At 39.6% G+C, this 22,385-nt stretch overlaps 1 protein-coding gene across 1 annotated transcript in view; it reads right to left on the reverse strand.

Annotated features, from left to right (window-relative positions):
* Positions 1-13,652, reverse strand: part of MRC1 (mannose receptor C-type 1) — a 94,795-nt gene extending 81,143 nt beyond the window's left edge. The window contains exons 1-2 of the mRNA XM_030832379.3: positions 13,508-13,652; positions 212-613 (exon numbers count right to left, since the gene is read on the reverse strand). Coding sequence (XP_030688239.1) covers positions 212-613; positions 13,508-13,568 — 463 coding nt within the window. The 5' untranslated portion in view covers positions 13,569-13,652. The remainder of the gene's footprint in view (positions 1-211; positions 614-13,507) is intronic.
* Between the last annotated feature and the right edge of the window lie 8,733 nt (positions 13,653-22,385).

Consider the following 22,385-nt stretch of genomic DNA (forward strand, 5'->3'; position numbering starts at 1 on the left):
AATAGCTAAAGTATCATTTAGGACTTTGAACCACATTTACTCATTCACAGAACACAGAAGAGTTCCAGACACAAAAGTAATCAACTAATACTCTTCTAGTCCAGACTAAACAAGAATATGCTTATTCCCTTGAATTCGTTTCCAACCAAGAAGATGAGAAAGACTTGACAGAAAGGAAAAAAAAAAAAAAAAAAAATCCCAAGCTTCTTACCTTCATAACCTCTAGAGCATAAATCATCTGTGGTTCCGTAAACTTTCCATCTGCTCCATAAGCCTGATCCCTTGTAAAGCATAATGTTCTTTTCTTGTCTATTGCCATAGTTAAAAAATAAATCTTCTCCCTTGATTCCCAAAAGCGTGTCATTTTTGCACTCCCATCTCTGAAATTCACTCTTGGAGTCACAGGCATACAGAGTGACGGCAACCCAGTCACTTTTTGATGGTACCCCTAAGCATAACTTCAAGGCAACGCTCATGATCTGCGATTCAGACACCCATCGGAATTTCTGTGCTTCGCTGTCTGGGTTGCAAACTGCAGTTTGAACTGCACTGGGAGTTAATGCTTCCACGCAGCGCCTGTGATCTTCATTGTATATTAAAAATTGCCTAGTGTCTGTTAAAAAAAGAAAGAAAGAAAGAAAGGATGCTTAAGTGGATACATAGGACAAAGACAATATTTTAGGTCAAAAGTTCTCAATGTTTCCATTTCCTGAAAGACCTGTGATCACAGGAAAAGGGTTGAAATTGACTCAGCCTGGGCCGGCTCTGCTCCCTCCGTGGGTCCCTGAAGCTGGAGAGAGACCGGGTTGAGGGGCCTCTTGGGAGCATGTGGCTGGACATCTTCAAGATGTCCTAGTTCAGACAAGGAACCTTATGAAAAGACTTAAATGCACACAAACTGTAGTGGAGTAAACACAAAAGGTAGGTAACGGAGGAAGAAATAATACTCATCTGAGAAAAGCAAATTTGGGGATGAATACAATAATTTATAAAATTAAACACTTGTGTATCCTGGAATAGAATTTTGAAGTCCTACTATCCCTACCCTTTTTGAGATAGATGAAACCTATACCCAGTGATTCTAACTATAACATTAATTAGTAAGGTTTTTCGTATTTAAAAAAACAATTTTGGGCTTCCCTGGTGGCGCAGTGGTTGAGAGTCTGCCTGCCGATGCAGGGGACACGGGTTCGTGCCCCGGTACGGGAAGATCCCACATGCCGCGGAGCGGCTGGGCCCGTGGGCCATGGCCGCTGGGCCTGCGTGTCCGGAGCCTGTGCTCCGCAACGGGAGGGGCCGCAACAGTGAGGGGCCCGCTTACCGCAAAAAAAAAAAATAATAATGTCCAGCAAATTTGTGAGCTAAGGGTCTTCTGGGAAGCCCAGAGGTCTGGGCAACGAGAGAAGTTTTTTTGTTTTCTTTCCCATCCAACAATAGGTATCTTGGACACCTAGTGTCTTTCATTTCATTGGCATATTCAACCTAACCTCTGCATAACAAAAAGATACAAAAATGCATTTGATAGTGTTATAATTTGTGAAGTTTGCAGTAAAGGTTGAATAAATGTAGGTTTTATATCATTTAAGGTAGTATTTATGAGTGTAACTTTATAAATAACAGTTTTTTTATACTTGTAATTTGGGGCTGGTACTTTAAATAAGTATGTATAGATAATTTATGCTTACAGTACATAGCTGCTAGCTGGCAAAACTCAACTTCCTCTTGACAAAAAGAAAAAAAGAATAAAAAGATCTGGTAAGCATATTTTTGTCCTTTAAATCAAAATTGGTTTCATGTTTCATCATGTAAAGTTTTTTCTTTTTTGTCTATTTTTTTAATAGACAAATGAAAGGAACTGCCTGTTTTGTGGCACAAATATAAATTAAACACTTTTTGTGAAGTTTAACTAAATTCTTTCTACTTAAGAGGTTCTTTCAAAATGAGCTGAGATAGTATCACAGATGTTTGAGTGTCTGGCTGAATGAGCTTGGTATTTTTTTTACGCTTGATTTCAACTTCAATTTATTTTTTTTAATTGATTTGATGGAAGGATAAATTGATTTACAATGTTGTGCTACCTTCTGCTGTACAGCAGAGTGACTCCGTTATACATATATATACATTCTTTTTCATATTCTTTTCCATTATGGTTTATCCCAGGATATTGAATATAGTTCCCTGTGCTATCCAGTAGGACCTTGCTGTTTATCCATCCTATATACAATAGTTTGCATCTGCTAATCCCGCTTTCAATCAGGTCATCCCAGTGAAATTATCAAAGTAATCACAGTGCCACTAAGAGAGGCCGTTGCTTCCACAAGCCAAATTCTATCTACCGTCCTCAGCACCCCGTGGGGTTGGCTCCACTTACACTCGGAGATCAGTCTTGGACTATCAACTTCAAGGTCCTAATGGATCTTTGCCTGAAAAGACTACGTTCTCCGGCTGCATCTGCTCTTGTCTACACTTGTTAGAGACCTCTTGCCTCTGTCTTGCCTGGGTTCCTAATTCAGTGCTCCTTCGAACCTCTGCCTAGATTCCTTGGCTGGGTTCCTCATGTCTGCTGGTTTGATTTCTTGGAATCGGGACTCACTAGAGCCTGAATTCAGAAGATCTGCTTCTGCTGGCATCTTTGGGATTGACGCCTGTCAACAGAACATGCGGTGTCAACCAAGCTCCTCCCATCTAACTGAAGGCCTTCCCAAGCCTGATCTGTGTGAGGCAAAATGAGGAACTCTGTGCGTTGGTAATACAATTAAAATGTTAATAATATTTTGTTTTGTTCACAGTAAAACCCAGGAAATAAGAAGAAAAAATGTTCTTTAGAAACAGTGACAGGATAAATTACCATACACAAACGTAAATGTGCTCATCTAAAAAGGTACTGAACTCTGAAAATGTTACCATAGATACCTGTAGACTCAGCTATATTGCCCTTCACACTTCATTTGTGTTGGCTATTCCACCTGTTATTTTCCTATCTAGACTTACCTTCCACATTTCACAGTTTTTCTCAGTACCATCCCAACCATAAATCTCTCTTCCACCTCCTACTTCAGCCATTTGATTTTACTGTTGAGTGGCCAACACTTAGTAACTGTCTAAATTCAGTCAACCAACGAGTTGATAACCAACCATTTAAGGTAAGGTGCTTGGAAGTCATATTGCATGAATAGTGTTCCTCTTTCAGAATTTTTATACTTATCTGACTTTTATTTCGTGTACTTAATTTTTGTCTGTAGTTCCATCTTAAGTTCACTCTAAATATGATGGTATTTAATGAGCAAACATCCAATATTCTCTTTTTCATTAACGGCACCATCATCCACCTAGATCCATAAGCCAAAAACCCAGGAGTCATCTGGATTTCCAGCTTTCCTTCGCTTTCTAGGACAACAGTAGAATCTGTTGGCTCTACCCCAACACATACCATGATGGTTCCTTTTATGTGTCAAATTGGCCAAGACATGGAATGCAAATATTTGGTCTGTGAAGGTTGTTTTGGGAGGTTTTTTGTTTTGTGTTCTTGTTCTAGATAAGGTTAACATTTAAAGCAGTAGACTTTTAGTAAAGCAGATTATAGTCCATACTGTAGGTGGGCCTCATCCAATCAGTTGAAGGCCTTCAGAGAAAACAGACTGAGGTCCCCTCCAGAAGAGGAAATTCTATCTCTAGATTGTCTTTGGACCTGAACTGCAGTATCAACTCTTTCTTGAGTTACCAGCCTGCCAGCCTCCACCACTGCACGAGGCAATTCCTTAAAATAAATCTCTCCAAAAAGATATTGACAGATAGATGACAGATAGATAGATAGATAGATAGATGATGGGGAGAGAGAGACACACAGAGATACACACACACACACACACACACACACACACACACACACACACACACACACACACACACACACCCCCTACTGGTTCTGTTTCTCTGGAGAAACTTGACTAATACAAATACCCTAATCCATTCTTTTCTCTTCACCTCCACTGCCTCACCCCAGACTAAGCCACCATGTTCTTCCTCTGATCTTCCTCACTTTGAAACTGGAATCATCAGAGATAATGCCTGATCTCCCAGTTTCCTGGTTGACATGGGCTTAACATGTCACCTGACTCCAAACTGTAAACCCTACCTAATGTCATGGAATGTTTCTACTTAGCCACATAAAAGAGGCAGATTTCTCTCTGTTTTGCAATCCCTTTGGCAGATTGACGGTGCATATCACAGTCGGCTTGAATAGTTATTCAATAATAAAATTATTTTTTTTCTTCTACTTTCAGGGAGAGGTTTTCTAGGTTAGAAGAGATTTTGCTTTTTACCATATCTCTTCCCACATTTAAACCCTTCAAGAGGACCACTGCACACATGGGAAAAAAACCCTCCAGTCTCCATGTCACAGCTTACTAGATGGGGCTCGATCCAGCCCTGCTGACCCTCTGCTCTCACCTCCTCCCACCCTTGTTCTCACTCACCACCTGCCGGCCACAAAGCCTTTCTGCTCCTCAAGAACTTTAAGCTCATTTTCACTGTAGAGACTTTGTATTTCAAGTTCCCTCTTCTTGAAATACTCATTAAGGTTCCAACTCAAGTGCCAAATCCTTAGTGAGCTAACAATCCAGATTTTACTCGTTTATTCTCTATATACTATTCATAACCATCTTAAAATATATACTTTTAAAATTTTGTTTACTTGTGTTTTGTCTGTGCCCCTACTGGAATGTAAATTCGCTGAGTAGAAAGACTTATCGTTCCAATCCAGTACTGTATTCTCTCTTTTTGGAGCATAATAGTCCCTCAACAAATATTAGTTGAATGAATAAAAGAAGAGTCATTAAATCTGAAGCATCTCCTGACTGTAAACCCAGTTACATTCTTTTATTTAATAGTTGATTAATGATGATGGTTCTATTTCATAAGACTTTTTCCCTTGAAATTTTATTTTTACCAAAGAGTGATTTATAAATGTTTATACTTATAAAAGGAGTACTTGGGGACTTCCCTGGTGCCGCAACTAAGGAGCTGGAGAGGCACAACTAAGGAGCCTGCAAGCCGCAACTAAGGAGCCCGATGCAACGAAATAAATAAATAAATAATTTTTTTTTTTTTTAAAAAGGAGTACTTGGAAATGAAAAGCTTCTATTTCAATACAAACTTATCTCTTCTTGCTTCCTTTATTTATCTTTGACATTAGGAAGCAGTGCAAGTTTGATATTGCCTTTGCTACACAATACAAGGAAATGTAAAATCATTGCTTTATGATCCCGCATTCATACATTATTCTTCTCCTCAACTAGTCAACATGTAAGTTTTGCTTTTATCACTGTCTCCGTGCAATGTCTCTGAGTTAAAATGTCATACTTCTTCCTCTGAAAATGATTCAAGACCTTGACCAAAAGACAGCTTGTGGCATTTTTGTCACTATTAACCAGACCAATGTTTCATTTGGATAAACATTCGATTTTTGTTTTCTATACTAATTTTTTTTTGTAACAGAAATATTGCAAAGCTGAACAAATGATAACAGATGATACTTACACATCAGAAATGTATTTACAGAATTGAAGAGACCTGTCATCCATCCTAACTCAATCTTACTAACCTCACACTTATTTTTCAACAAATAGGTGCTGGGCACCATGCTAGCGACAATGCAAAGACAAACCAGACACAAATTCCCTGCCACAAGGAGCCCACACTTCAAGGGGAGAAGTATCAAAGGTCAAAATACATTTAGGAAAGAAGCAAGAAGTTTCCACACAATGCCTCAGGTTAAAAATGGCTGAAACCTAGATATCCAATCACAGGTACAAATTTTCTTTTAAGCACATTTTAACCATTTTAAAATAACATTGAGCAAGTCATTAAATTTCCAAACTTACTGGCAAAGAAAGTTACGTAACTAAAGGTGACAAGTTAGAGATATAACTATTATATGCTGCACTTCCTTATATGTGTTTAGGCTTTCCCCACCAACAATACATAAAATGCTGACATGAAAGCATAAAAGCTAATAACTTCTGGAAGACAGAGAAGCTGGATAAGAGGAAAATAAGTGGGTATTCTGTAGCAGATGCTACCAGAACCATTTCTTCCTGCCTTTTGCCATTTCAGTGAGCGCCAGCCCCGGGCCCCAGTGGCATCACCACATCTCTGGGCCGGGGGGCATTTTCTGGCCATCAGAGAACGCTTCACACACTGCGAAGGCCAGTAGGGTCAGAGAACGAACTCCTCCTAGGAGTAGCCCTTTGCCAGTGACCAATGGCTACAGACGAATAAACAGCCCCAATCTTTGCACCGTGGGTAGGATGATTCTGAGGCGCACATCCTACATTGTCACACAGGGCACCTAGCAAGGCTGAGCTACAGCTGTCCACAGGGGCCATGGCTCCTGGACCCACCATGGACCAGCGGCCTTTATTCTGGTCTCAGGTCCGCACCCTTCAGCTAGTCTTTCCCAGGACTGGCTCCCAAATAAACTACTTCACTCAAATCATTGTCAGAGGTCACCACCTTGAGCCATCCAGACTAAGAATCTATCTATTAACCCCTATAAGTGAATGTACACCCACAGATGTGTCTCCAAAGAACTGAAAGTAAGTTAATAAATAAATATTTATTTTTATAAATTTATAATATTTATAAGTTAAAAATAAATATTTATTATGAACCTAGTATATGCAAAAAAAAGAACTACAACAAGTGCTGGGGGCAGGGGAAAAAACTAAGTATCACACTATTAGGTTTAGCGATGTTGAACAAAAGGATAAAGGAAAAATTGAGAATGATTTTATTTACCACTTCAATCCTTCATTCATTCATCAAATCTTCAGAGAACCTACTAATTTAAGTCCCTGCATTTGGCTATCTGGGGAGGTCCAAGTATGAATCCAATATGGGTTGTGACCTCAAGGAAAGAATAGAGGCTGGGAAAAGGAACTCTGCCAACTTCCTGCCTCCCCTCCTAAAGACAGGGATATCTACACCCTCCCTGGGTTCGTTCACTCCCATCTCAGTAGCTCTCCCTCAGCCTGCTGATCCCTTTACCTGTGTCCTGGATTCCATCCCCTCCTGAGGCTCTACTCACTATCCTTCCATTTCTCCCCTATATCCTCAACCTCAAAATGCCAGCCTCTCCCCCAATTTCAAGACAAACAAACAAAACCTGTAGGTAAGATGTTGACCCTACACAGCTTTTTCTTCTTCCACTCAACCACACTAATTAATCTTTATGTATCATGGTCACCTGATTGTGACATAATCAGAGCTGTACTGCTCACTGGCTGTGTGACCTTGGTCAAGTTTCTAAACTATTCTGTGCTGCCTTTTCGTCCCCTCCCCCGACAAAGAATGAGGAGGAAAGCACAGGACCTGCTAGTTGTTGTGAGAAGTAAATGAGATCACCTAAATAAAGCACTGAGAACGGTTCCTGACACAGAAATTGCTTGATACATGTAAGTGTATTCTTATCACTAACTTGGGAAAATCAGTCTTAAAGGCAATGTGAAATGGTCCAGAACAGGATGAAACCAGAGAAACAGAGAACCTTTGCAGCAGCCCAAAGAGAAGGACAGAAGGACAGAGACAATGGAGACCCCCAGAGTTTCCAGGTGATGTGGTGGAGAGAGGTATATTCTTCTGGGTCAGCAAACTTGCAGGCAAATGCTCGTTCCACCGTTCACTAGCTGTGTTGCCTTAGTTAATCATTCTAGTCTCAACTCCAGATCTGTAAAATGAGTATAATAATGCTCTCTGATAGAGTTGCTTTGAATTTTCTAAATGAGATAATTTAAGCAAAGCACCCAGCATACCATTTTGCAGAGAGTAAACCTTCAAATGTTAGTGTCCTCTTTCCCATCTCCAAGTGAAAAGTCTAAACAATTGATACAAAGAGAGGGACTAAGTAAGTCCTTCTTTGACAGACTGTTGTTTTGAAGCACGTTTATGTCTTTCCTGATGGACACACTCCAGCTGGTAAATTACATCTCCTTCTTAGCCTCAGAGCCAAAAGACCATGGTCAAGAATTAGCTCTGGTCCTTAATGGCTAGCTGACTTCCAAGCCTCAGTTTCCTCGTGTAGTAAAATGCGGACTGTAACACCCACCCAATCCATCTCACTGGGATCTGATTAAGGATCTGATTAAGGAACTGCAAGCAATTACTTAAAGTGATTAAAGCTCTGAAAGGGCTCTGTGACCTTATCTTGGTCTGTAATTAGAAGAACCTGTCCAACAGTGCTTACTTCTCTGTCAGTTTCCATTCCTTTTGAAAGGGCACTTGCCTTCCCATCTCCTTTTACTTTCACTTTTATTCTACGTGATTTCCACTAGTTCCCTCTATGGACCCATGTAACCATATGGTATTTCCATTCAATAAAGCTTGATGGTTGCCAGGAGGCAAGAGGACACTGCCGTTCTCACATCGACATCCGTTTCCCTCTCTCTGCCATGCAGATAACAAACCACTTCAGAAGTACTTTCCTGTGCAACTCCCCTTGTGATCTGTGATCTCCTGGTTCTCCCTTAGCTGCTCAAGGTTCAGTCTCAGACTGGGTTTCAGGATCAGTGTCATCACTGTAATCTCCAGGTCCCTTTGAAGACGAGGGTCTTTGTCTTAACTGAGGTTGAGTGTATTTGATTCTTTTTTTTTTTTTGACAGGTTACCTTCTGTATTTTCTTTTTTTAAAACTTATTGAAGTATAGTTGATTTACAATGTTGTGCTAATTTCTGCTGCACACAGTGATTCAGTTATACACATATATATATTCCTTTTCATATTCTTTTCCATTATGGTTTATCACAGGATATTGAATATAGTTCCCTGTGCTAGACAGTAGGACCTTGTTGTTTATCCATTCTCTATATATAATAGTTTGCATCTGCTATCCCAAACTCCCAATCCATCCCTCCCCCACCCCCCTCCCCCTTGGCCACCACAAGTCTGTTCTCTCTGTCTGTGAGTTTGTTTCTGTTTCATAGATAAGTTCATTTGTGTATATTTTAGATTCCACATTTAAGTGATATCATATGGTATTTGTCTTTCTCTTTCTGGCTTCTTTCAAGCGTATTTGATTCTTTAAAGCTCACATTTAACCAGTGGTGACTCTTCCTACCTAGAAATTAGGTCCAACACCCTCAGAAGCCACTGAAATGTCACTCAACAAAGCAATTGTCTTCTTGCCTATATCTGGAATATCCTACATCCACAGATCTTCATCTCTGAATTATAGAAAAATCAGAGGTTATTTGGGACAACAACATGAAAAATAGACAACTATAAGAGCAATTGAAAAAAGAAAGGTGACAAAAATTTGGTTTTGGTCAACAATGTCTGAAAGTATGTCTTAAATCTGGTATCCAAAACAAGTCATATGTATGAAGGAAGAAATGAGAGACTAGAAATGAAGAAAAGTTAGAAAGAAAGAAAGGAAGAAAGGAAGGAAGAAAGAAAGAAAGGAAGGAAGGAAGAAAGAATGAAAGAAAGAAAGAAAGAAGAAAGAAAGAAGGAAAGAAAGAAAGGAAGTAAGGAAGAAAGAAAGAAAGAGACAGAAAGAAAGAAAGACAGGAAGGAAGGAAGGAAGAAAGAAAGAAAGAGAAAGAAAGAAAGAAAGGAAGAAAGAAAGAAAGAAGGAAAGAAAGAAAGAAGAAAGAAAGAGAGAAAGAAGAAAGAGACAGAAAGAAAGAAAGAGAAAGAAGGAAAGAAAGAAAGAAAGAAGAAAGAGAGAGATAGAGACAGAAAGAAAGAAAAGGAAGGAAGGAAGGGAGAAAGACAAGAAGAAAAGTAGAAATATTATAAGGAAATTTTTATGAAAAATGAAAACTAGTAAGGGAATAGGCAGTGGGCAACTGTTCCCTGAAGATGTCCAAGATTGGTATGAAACCAATCATCTGTGGAGCAAAAACGCATTGCTTCTGTTTGATAGAAAGAACGCTGCCCTGGGAGTCAGCAGGCCTGAGCATTCAGCAGGTTGTGCCACTAACCAGTGAGACCCTGGAAAGATCACTTAACCTGTCAGGACCTCAGTCTTCTTACCAATAAACGAGGAGGTTGGATGCAGTACAGCAGTGGGCTAGAGGTCACATTCACTCTGTTAGTTTTTGGGTTTTTTCACCCTCAGGGGCCAGTGAGAGCCTCTTACTGACACCTCTTCCCAACTCTGCTTCCAGTGGCCTCACGTTGGTAGTTTGAAATCAACCATGGTGGGAGTCTCACACCGTGGAAATCACTCCATGCCACAAATCAGTGCTTTTTCTCTTCTGAGAACCAACTGTTACGTTTACCACCGCTGCACTGCCTGTGAGCCAAACCGTCCCAATTTCAAGCTAAACCTCTGTGCCTGAGCAACTCTCACTGTATCTCTACCACGATTATATCCCCCACTGAGGTCTAGACGTTGGCACAAGAACTGAATGCAGTTCTTCCTGCTAAAGAGCTCACTCTTCCTCTGCTATGCTTGGCCACCCGGTCCCATCCAGGCACAACACGGGGTCTCGTGGTGTTGATGATGCAGGATGTTCTCAGGGAAGTGGGAGAAAGGGTTCTGGGTTCGAAAGAAACCACAGGAAGCAGGGAGATCTTTTTTGGGGGGTTGTATAAATGGGAAGGGAGTCCAGGGGAGGGGGTACGGAGGGTTTGTATATTTATTCTACCGCTAAGTAGGTGCTCTGCTTTATCCAGAAACCTCCGTTCATGTGCCACTTGGGCCAAGAAAAGGTCAAATAAGAATTAAAGGCTCTCAAGTTAATAACAAATTTTCTGGAAAGAGCTCCCTTATACATGTTTTTGTTTTTGTTTTGCTTTTATTCTTTAAGATCCTTCAGCACTCTCCTGCTTCTCCCATAGTTGTGTCTATGAAGAGGAAGACATTCATCAGAGCAAAAGGCATCCTGCTGTCTCCAGGAGGGAAAACTGCCTAAGCAAAGTGAGAAAGACTTTTTGCCCCCAAAACATTAAGAGCAAATTTAAAGAAACTTAGGGAATTCCCTGGCAGTCCAGTGGTTAGGACTCTGCACTCTCACTGCCAAAGGCCCTGGTTCAATCCCTGGTCTGGGAACTAAGATCCCACAAGCCACGCAGTGTGGCTAAAAAAAAAAAGAAGAAAAAAAAAGAAATTTAGGGGCTCTATCTGTGGTATCTGTGCTGCCCAGTATGGTAGCTATTAGCCCCAAGGGTCTATTGTACACTTGAAATGAAGCCAGTCTGAACTGAGATGCCCTGTAAGTATAAGATGCACATTGGATGTTGAAATTTTAATTTTAAAAAAATGAATGTAAAAATATCCCAGTAAATTTTATATTGATGAATGTTGACTAATAATATTTTAGATACATTGGGTTAAATAAAACATATTCATAAAATCAATGTTTCTTTTTACTTTTTTAAAGGTGGCTGCATAATGTGGCTGACGATGTACCTATTGGAAGGTGCTGGGTTAGGGTCCAGGTCTCATCCAGTGTCTGTCTGAAGACCTTTAGTGACAGAGAACTTACCCCTAAGCAGAACATTCTATTTGAGACAGCGCAACCGTTAGAAGATTTTCACTGCTCTTAGTTTTAACCTTTGGGGTCACAAAGAATATATTAATCCTCCTGCACAAGACTGTTTTTCAAGATGAAGACAGGGGTGATGTGGAGCTCACCTGCCCTGCTGTCACACTCCTCACTGTCTGAGGGATGCGCTCTGCAGCCAGGACTCAGGTAAAATGTGTCCTCGGGCTCCAGGACTCTTTCCTCGGCATTGTTTTTTTGGGAAACTTCTCCTTTAAATGCTAACGCTACTGCTTGTATTGAACAATTGATTGCTATCATGGGACTAAAAAGAAGTCACTACTATTGACAGCTGACACTTAGGACGCAACTACTATGGGTTATATTATGTTCTAAATATTTTACACAGTTCAACTCATTGAGTCATTGCCACAACTGATGAGGCAAGTAATACAATGCTCCTTACTTTACACACACAACAATTAAAGCACAAAGAAATTAAGCAGCGTCCCGGCAGGGGCCAGGTGCAAACCATCCTGCCTTTGCTTGTGTTTTTATAATCCCCACTACTTCGGGCTCATGGTGAGTTAACGCTTTCTGTGATGGAACACTGTCCCTGGGAGGCTTCCTGGTGGTGGGGAGTTTCCGTCTCCTCCGTGGCCCCTACTCACACCCGCGTCCAGCTCAACAGGGCATGGAGCGCCCTTTCGCACAGGCTGGGCGCAGACGGCGTTTGCTGATTTGAGAGGAATGAAGGGGGATCGGGGAGCCAGCATTTCCAAGTTGAAACCCGTTTGTCCCATGTAAAAAGAGACCTGGAAATAAAAATTCCTACAGGCACTCTCATTCCAAGGGTAAAGCAGGTTGAGACTGAAATAGAAGAGAGAGTATTTCTTCTACTTCTCCATAAAAGAAATAGAAGAGAGAGACTCCATAATGTCTTTGGGCTTCTGAAAAGCTCTGAATCTATGCCTCATGAGCAATCATCAGTCTCCAGGAAAAAAAAAAAAGGGTGAGGTGGACAGGAATAAATCAGTGTGAACAACTTAGAACACAGATAAGGATCAACGTGGAACATAGATAAGGATGAACTCTCCGGCAGTAAAAGCTAGATCAAACGGTTCACCCACTGCTGAGTGAAGTAAGTCAGAGAAAGACAAATATCAAATGACATCGCTTAGATATGGAATCTAAAAACAGGGTACAAATGAACTTATCTACAAAACAGAAATAGAGTTACAGATGTAGAAAACAAAAGTATGGTTACCAGGTGGTAAAGGGGGGGAGGGATAAATTGGGAGACTGGGACTGACATAAGCACACTGCTGTATATAGGACAGATAACTAGTAAGGACCTACTGGATAGCACAGGGAACTCTACTCAGTACTCTGTAATGACCTATATGGGAAAAGAATCTAAAAAAGAGTGGATATATGTAGATGTAAAACTGATTCACTTTGCTGTACACCTGAAACTAACACAACATTGTAAATCAACTATAATCCAATTAAGCAAAAATGTAATGGCTCATTCACAGAAAAAGAGATGAGTTCTAAAACTCCCGTGGAATCTTCGGGCGGGGGGACGATCTGCAATCCATCCTTAGACCTACCATGAAGAGAGACACCAGTGCCGCCTTCCTTTTGGTCAAAAACACTCAGAAGTTGTTGGTGGGGGGTTAGATAGAAACTGAAAATTAGAATCAGCCAACCACAGAGGAAATCGCTCTAAGAATAAAGCGGGGAAGAGGCAACGGCAGATGAGAGAAGAGGTAAGAGGAAGATGGGGCTCTGTGGCGCTCAGGTCAGGCCGCCCCTCTGCCCTGCCAAGCGGCCGCCTCCTCCGGGTGCCCCGCTTCCAGGCCTGGGGACCAGGCGGAGGTTTGCCGCAGAGCTGGTGGTGCGGAAGTCCTGTTTTCTCTTCCCCGCAGGTGTGGAAGAAATCCCTCAACCCTGACCCAGAGGGGAGGGGGTACCCCAGGCCCCAAGTCAGAAAGCTTCCAGGTCAGAGCCCACTTACCCAGGAGCTGCACGGCAACCGGAAGGAGAGAAAGGAAAGACAGGAGCGTGGACAGCTTCATGGCCCAGGGTTGATCCTCTTCTTGCAGGGATGGAGAGCAGAGAGCCGGGAGAACCAAGACAGTGAGGGCGCCGGCTCGCCCCGCCCCTCCCCCCTCTCTGCACAACCGGCTGAAAAGAAGCTTGGAGGCAGGGCCCACTTTTAAAGGGCTTCTGAAATTAGGGAAAACCTCCAATAAGGAGATATCCTGTCACATGAGGGCGGTTGGAAAAACAGGAATTCAAAGTTACAACTTTGCTTTGTAAGCTAACTTCTGAGAAGAGCAGACACAGGGGAAGGGGAGAGAGGGACACGTGGGGGGAGAGCGATGAGGAAGATGGGGGAGGCGAGAGGGGGCCGGTGAGAAATGAGCAGCCGGGCCGGCCTGCAGGGCAGTGGGAAGTGAAACTGCTCTGGACCTCCTGGTCCTGCTCGGAGGATGGGGCCATGGGGAGGGCAAGCTGGAGGCCACTACCTGGCCTGGAAAAGTCAGGTTTCCTCTGGGAAGCCACTCAGCAGACAAATCCCACCGGAACATGGTAGAGAGGGTAGGCACTAAGAAAAAGGACAGTTTTCTGGGGGAAACATACTCTTAAGAGCTGAAACGGACCCACCTCGTTCTCCATATTCAGTGCTTAGAGCCTCCTTTTTCCTTAGAAATCTTCAAAAGAAACTTCACGTGGAGCTTTGTTCCTTTTGGCTAGAAGAAAAGTGAAATAGAGACTAAGCCTAGGAAAGAATCTCAGTCATAACAGGAGGGAGAAACTTCTAGAAGTCTTTTTCTAGAAATTTCTCTAGAGAGCCAGAGAAAACAGTGACAGGATTTGCAGTAAAGCCTCACTGCCCATCCTCGACCATAGTGATCTTCTTCAGGTTCGCTAGGGTCCTCTTGCTGGCAGAAAACCTGCTCATTTGGTCAAAAAGATGTATATTCATTACAAGATAGGCAGAATACTTTCTTTTAAAAAAATGGAAACAGGTATTTCATTAAGCACCATATTAACCCTAAACATCTATTTTGTTATTTTTTCAGAAGTGAAATATGAATTAAGAACATTTTGAAGAAGATATTAGTAATTAGATAGCCAACCCACAACTGGCGTGTGGGAAATGTTAGCCAGTCAAAAAGAAGCTACTGGAAACATTGTATTCTTTGAAATTTTAAATGAATAGTTTGTCTTCAAGTGGAAAGCTCACACAAAGATTCACACCTCTGTGATAATGTTATAAACTTTGCTTCCTAATAAAAAATGTGACATTGTTCTCTTACTGAATTTCTTTTTTAGCATTCTAAATTTAAGATTATTCTGACAGGATGAAAAAGATGGTAAAAATGTAGGGCACAAGAAAAACGTTCCTTTTTTTGTTAAGCTAACTCTTCACTGACATAAAGAAGTTGGTTACAAAACAGAGCAGATGAAACAAAATGTTGTTTTCTAAAACAATGCTTCACTGATTTATCATGAGAAAAAAAATATTTTAAATGAGGCATTCATGGTTTTTAAATGTAAATCAATTCTATAAATTAAAAAAGTTTGGCCTAATTTGGATTTCTATTAATTTCAGAAGCAAATAAAACTTAACTGAATTCTCCCTACACTCATATTCAGGGTTTTTTAAATTACACAAGTGTGTCATATGGCCAACCAGGATCAGTGGTAGAATCTGTGACTTTGAAACAAAAGGAGGCCAATTGTCCCACAAAGAATTTACCCCATAACACTGACCTTACTGAAACAAAGATTTAACAGGCTAAAAGAAAAAGAAATCCAACTCTTGGGGGAGTGAAGGTGGAACTGGAAGCTCTAGAAATCCATCATTCTACCTCAACAGCTACTGAATTTGCAGAAAGTGTCTGCAGGAGCTATTTTGGAACTCTAGACTCTAGTGGAAACCTGGGAGCATCCGGTGGAGAGCTTGGTGGAGAGGCTGCTAAACATCAGTGAGTTTCAACCTCTCCCCTGTGGTAGTGGCTACCACCCTCCACTCCCCCATCTTTGTGGCAGGTAACAGTGAGGGTGGCAGACTGTTTGGTGCAGCTTGCCAGAACCACGACAGACCGTCAGGAACTTGTCCTCCAAATATCAGAGTTGTGTGTTCTGAAGGCTGACTGCGCTCTTCATTGCTTTCACCACTTCTGTTCAACGTAGTACTGAAAGTTCCAGCCAGAGCAATTAAGCAAGAAAAAATTAAAAAATAAAAGCATCCAAGAAGATGTGGCACATATATACAATGGAATATTACTCAGCCATAAAAAGGAATGGAATTGAGTTATCTGTAGTGAGGTGGATGGACCTAGAATCTGTCCTACAGAGTGAAGTAAGTCAGCAAGAGAAAAACAAATACCGTATGCTAACACATATATATGGAGTCTAAAAGAGAAAATGGTTCTAAAGAACCTAGGCGCAGGACAGGAATAAAGACGCAGATGTAGGGAATGGACTTAAGGATGCAGGGAGGGGGAAGGGTAAGCTGAGACGAAGTGAGAAAGTGGCATGGACATATATATACTACCAAATGTAAAATAGATAGCTCATGGGAAGCAGCCACATAGCACAGGGAGATCAGCTTGGTGCTTTGTGACCACCTAGAGTAGTGGGATAGGGTGGGTGGAAGGGAAAGCAAGAGAGAGGGGATACGGGGATATGCGTATGCATATAACTGATTCACGTTGTTATACAGCAGAAACTAACACACCATTGTAGAGCAATTATACTCCAATAAAGATGTTAAAAATAAAACAATAAAAATAAAAGCATCCAAATTGGAAAGAAAGGAGAAAAAGTATCGCTCTTCACAGATGGCATTATTTTATATGTGGAAAACCCTAAAGCTTCTACAAAAAACAAAAACAAAAAGAATGCTAAAGCTAATAACCAAATACAACAAAGTTGAAGAATATAAAATCAAAACACAAAAATCAGTTATGTTTCTATACACTATTAATGAAAAATCTGAAAAGGAAATTAAGAAAACAATTCTATTTACAATAGCATCAAAAAGAATAAAGTACTCAGGAATAAATTTCACCAAGGAGACAAAAGACTTATACAATGAAAACTACAAAACATTGCTGAAAGAAATTAAAGAAGACCTAAATAAATGGAAAGCTATCCCATGTTCATAGAATGATAAACAAAGCACCGTTAAGATGACAATACCACCCTATCTCTTAGAATACTATCTCTTAGAATACTACCCTAAGAGATCTACAGGTTCAATGCAATCCCTATCAAAATCCCAATGATTTTTTTTGCAGAAATAGAAAAACCCATCTTAAAATTCATAAGAAATCCCATTTAGCCAAAACAGTTTTGAGAAAGAACAAAATTGGAGATTTCACACTTTCTGATTTCAAAACTTACTACAAAGCTACAGTAATCAAATAGTGTGGTACTGGCATAAATGAGTCATAATGACTAATAGAATAGAACAGAGAGGCCAGAAATAAACCCTCGTATTTGCATTCAATTGATTTTTTTACAAAGGTACCAAGGCCATTCAATGCAGAAAGGATTCAAAATGGATCAAAACCTAAAGTTAAGAGCTAAACTATACAATTTTTATAAGAAAACATTAGGAAAAAAACTTCATGACATTAGATTTGGCAAATGATTTTTTCTTTTTGGACATGACACCAAAAGCAGAGCAACAAAAGAAAAAAGTAGATAAATTAGGCTTCATCAGAATTAAAAACTTGTGTATCAAAGGATACTATCAAAAGAGTGAAAAGCCGACTCACAGAATGAGAGAAAATATTTGCAAATCATACACCAAATAAGGGATTAAGACCCAGAATATATAAAGAAATACAACTCAACAGCAACAGCAAAGCAACTTATTCTTAAAATGGGCAATGGACTTCAATAGACATTCCTCCAAAGAAAATATACAAGTAGCCAATAAGCGTGTGAACAGATGCTCGATATCATTAGTCATCAGAAAAGTGCAAACAAAACCACAATGGTATAACGTTTCACATCCATTAGGATAGCTATTATCAAAAAACAAAAACAGAAAATAACAAGCATTGATGAAGATGTGGAGAAATTGGAACCCTTGTGTATTGCTGGTGGGAATGTAAAATGGTATAGCCACTGTGGAAAACAGTTTGGCAGGTCCTTAAAAAGTTAAATGCGGAATTGCCCTATGATCCAGCAATTCCACTTCTAGGTATATACACAAAACAATTAAAACCACAGACTCAAACAAATATTTGTACACCAATGTTTATTGCAGCATTATTCATAGTAGCCAAAAGGTAAAAGCAATACAAGTGGCTATCAGTAGATGAATGAATTAACAAATGTGGTATATATATACAATGGAATATTATTCAGCCATAAAAAGGAATTCTGATATGTGCTACCGCATGTACAATCTTGAAGTAATACAGAAACAAGAGGACAAATATTGCATGATCCCACTTCTATGATGAACGTAGAACAGGCAAATTCATAGAGACAGGAAAAATAGAGGTTACTGGGGACTGGTGTGGGAGGGGAGAATCAGTGCTATTGTTTAATGGGTTCAGAGGTTCTCTTTGGGATGATGAAAATTTCTGAAAATAGTGGTGATAGTTGCATAACATTGTGAATATACTTGCAACCACTGAATTGTACATGAAAATGATAAATTTTATGTTATGTATATTTTATCACATTAAAATGAAATCCTCTTTATACCCTTCTACTAAGTTTTGGTTCTGGTTTTTGGTTTGCTATTGATGACAGTGGTTGTTTTCAACTAGTACTTCCTTCAAGCTAAAGAAGGATTTCTATAAAATAAAGGAAATCCTCATTTTTTCTAATTGGTAAGACAATTGCTGAACTATTTCATTTCCTCTTAGACTTTCCCTTCACACCCACTCAATTCCATATAAGATGAACTTAGTGACTCTTCTCTTCTGAAACAATTTCAAGAAAATTAGCTCCACAAATTATTTGGTAACCTGTTCTACCATTTCTCCTAGCTAAAACTGGTGACTGATGCAGAAGTTTGTTTTATTTAACCATCTCTATCTTTTAATGGGCAAATTTACTCAAATGATAACAAGATAATTTCAACTCAGAAGGAAAAAAGAAGATACAATGACGCAGTTAAGTAAAAACTTTAAAAATGTAAAGACAGAAAACTGGTTTTTTATGTTCTTATTCCTCGATTTTCCAATCCTATCAAAATACATCAAAACACCAATAATGCATTTGCAATTTAATAGAAAATAATTATCTTATAGCAATCAAAAAATCTTTGTATTGGATTATTTATCTAAAAGTTGACTTTAATTTGTAATTCTCTTCAGATGGTATATTTAGATTCACTGTAATCTACAGTATATGCAGACTATTTGAAGAGCCTGTGAGTTTTATAGTTTTGCAATCAATGTGTTGTTTTGTTTTGTTTGGCATGGCATACATCTTTATAATATACTGGGTGGGCCAAAAAGCCTTCAGTTTTTTAAGTAAAAATAAAAGACACATTTTTCATTATCACCATGAACTTTATTGAACAACGTATTCACCCTTTTGTTCCACTACTTTCTGTCATTTTTCAGGCAACTTCATAATTCCATCTTCCCAAAACTTTTTGAGCAAAGAACTTTTCCAGGTGCCTTTTACAGTCTTCCAGGGAATTGAAATTTTTTCCACTAAGAGAATTTTGTAAAGACTGAAATAAGTGGAAATCTGAAGGCGTGATGTGTGGTGAATACAGAAGATGAATAATAACTTCCCAGCCAAAGTGTAATAGTTTTTGCCTGTTCATCAAAGACACATGCAGTCTTGCGTTATCCTGATGGAAGATTATGCGTTTTCTCTTGACTAATTCTGGATGCTTTTCGTCGAGTGCCATCTTCAGTTGGTCTAATTGGGAGCCGTACTTGTTGGAATTAATGTTTGGTTTTCTGGAAGGAGCTCATAATAGATAACTCCCTTCCAATCCCACCATATACACAACATCACCTTCACTGGATGAAGACTGGCCTTTGGTGTGGTTGGTGGTGATTCATTTCGCTTGCCCCACGATCTCCTCTGTTCCACATTGTTGTACAGTATCCACTTTTCATTGCCCATCACAATTTGTTTTAAAAACAGAACATTTTCATTACATTTAAGTAGAGAATCACATGTGGAAATATGGTCAAGAAGGTATTTTTCACTTAACTTCTGTGGAATCCAAACATCAAATCAATTCACGTAACCAGGCTGGTGCAAATGATCTTCAACGCTTGATGTGGATATTTTGAGTATGTCAGCTATCTCCCACGTGGTATAACGTTGACCGTTCTCAATTATTCTTTCAATTGATCGCTATCAACTTCAACTGGTCAACCCGATAGTGGAGCATCATCCAGCGAGAAGTCTCCAGCACAAAACTTCACAAACCACTTTTGACACGTTCTATCAGTCACAGCACCTTCTCCATCCACTGCACAAATATTTTTGTGCGTTTCATTTGCATTTTTACCTTTCTTGAAATAATAAAGCATAATATTCCAAAAACGTTGCTTCTTTTCTTCCATCTTCAATATTAAAATGGCTACACAAAAATTTACCAATTTTGATAAGTCTTCTTTTTTTAATTCGAGAATAATTGCTTTACAATGGTGTGTTAGTTTCTGCTTTATAACAAAGTGAATCAGTTATACATATACATATGTTCCCTCTTGTGTCTCCCTCCCTCCCACCCTCCCTATCCCACCCCTCCAGGCGAGCACAAAGCACCGAGCTGATCTCCCTGTGCTATGCGGCTGCTTCCCACTAGCTATCTACCTTACCTTTGGTAGTGTATATATGTCCATGCCTCTCTCTCGCTTTGTCACAGCTCACCCTTCCCCCTCCCCATATCCGCAAGTCCATTCTCTAGTAGGTCTGTATCTTTATTCCTGTCTTACCCCTAGGTTCTTCGTGACATTTTTTTCTTAGATTCCAGATATATGTGTTAGCATACGGTATTTGTCTTTCTCTTTCTGACTTACTTCACTCTGTATGACAGACTCTAGGTCTATCCACATCATTACAAATAGCTCAATTTCGTTTCTTTTTATGGCTGAGTAATATTCCATTGTATATATGTGCCACATCTTCTTTATCCATTCATCTGATGATGGACACTTAGGTTGCTTCCATCTCCGGGCTATTGTAAATAGAGCTGCAATGAACATTTTGGTACATGACTCTTTGAATTATGGTTTTCTCATGGTATATGCCCAGTAGTGGGATTGCTGGGTCATATGGTAGTTTTATTTTTAGTTTTTTAAGGAACCTCCATACTGTTCTCCACAGTGGCTGTATCAATTTATATTCCCACCAACAGTGCAAGAGGGTTCCCTTTTCTCCACACCCTATCCAGCATTTATTGTTTCTAGACTTTTTGATGATGGCCATTCTGACTGGTGTGAGATGATATCTCATTGTTTTGATTTGCATTTCTCTAATGATTAATGATGTTGAGCATTCTTTCATGTGTTTATTGGCAGTCTGTATATCTTCTTTGGAGAAATGTCTATTTAGGTCTTCTGCCCATTTTTGGATTGGGTTGTTTTTTTATTATTAAGCTGCATGAGCTGCTTATAAATTTTGGAGAGTAAACCTTTGTAAGTTGGTTCATTTGCAAATATTTTCTCCCATTCTGAGGGTTGCCTTTTGGTCTTGTTTATGGTTTCCTTTGCTGTGCAAAAGCTTTGAAGTTTCATTAGGTCCCATTTGTTTACTTTTATTTTTATTTCCATTTCTCTAGGAGGTGGGTCAAAAAGGATCTTGCTGTGATTTATGTCATAGAGTGTTCTGCCTATGTTTTCCTCTAAGAGTTTGATAGTTTCTGGCCTTACATTTAGGTCTTTAATCCATTTTGAGCTTATTTTTGTGTATGGTGTTAGGGAGTGATCTAATCTCATACTTTTACATGTACCTGTCCAGTTTTCCCAGCACCACTTATTGAAGAGGTTGTCCTTTCTCCACTGTACACTCCTGCCTCCTTTACCAAATATAAGGTGACCATATGTGCGTGGGTTTATCTCTGGGCTTTCTATCCTGTTCCACTGATCTATATTTCTGTTTTTGTGCCAGTACCATACTGTCTTGATTACTGTAGCCTTGTAGTATAGTCTGAAATCAGCAAGCCTGATTCCTCCAGCTCTGTTTTTCGTTCTCAAGATTGCTTTGGATATTCGGGGTCTTTTGTGTTTCCATACAAATTGTGAAATTTTTTGTTCTACTTCTGTGAAAAATTCCAGTGGTAGTTTGATAGGGATTGCATTGAATCTGTAGATTGCTTTGGGTAGTAGAGTCATTTTCACAATGTTGATTCTTCCAATCCAAAAACATGGTATATCTCTCCATCTATTTGTATCATCTTTAATTTCTTTCATCAGTGTCTTATAATTTTCTGCATACAGGTTTTTTGTCTCCTTAGGTAGGTTTATTCCTAGATATTTTATTTTTTTTGTTGCAGTGGTAAATGGGAGTGTTTTCTTGATTTCACTTTCAGATTTTTCATCATCAGTGTTTACGAATGCCAGAGATTTCTGTCCATTAATTTTGTATCCTGCTACTTTACCAAGTTCATTGATTAGCTCTCGTAGTTTTCTGGTAGCATCTTTAGGAATCTCTATGTATAGTATCATGTCATCTGCAAACAGTGACAGCTTTACTTCTTCTTTTCCGATTTGGATTCCTTTTATTTCCTTTTCTTCTCTGATTGCTGTGGCGAAAACTTCCAAAACTATGTTGAATAAGAGTTGTGAGAGCAGGCAACCTTGTCTTCTTCCTGATCTTAGTGGAAATGCTTTCAGTTTTTCACCATTGAGGACAATGTTGGCTGTGGGTTTGTCATATATGGC

This window comes from Globicephala melas, chromosome 2 (assembly GCF_963455315.2).
Source record: "Globicephala melas chromosome 2, mGloMel1.2, whole genome shotgun sequence".
NCBI lineage: Eukaryota > Metazoa > Chordata > Mammalia > Artiodactyla > Delphinidae > Globicephala > Globicephala melas.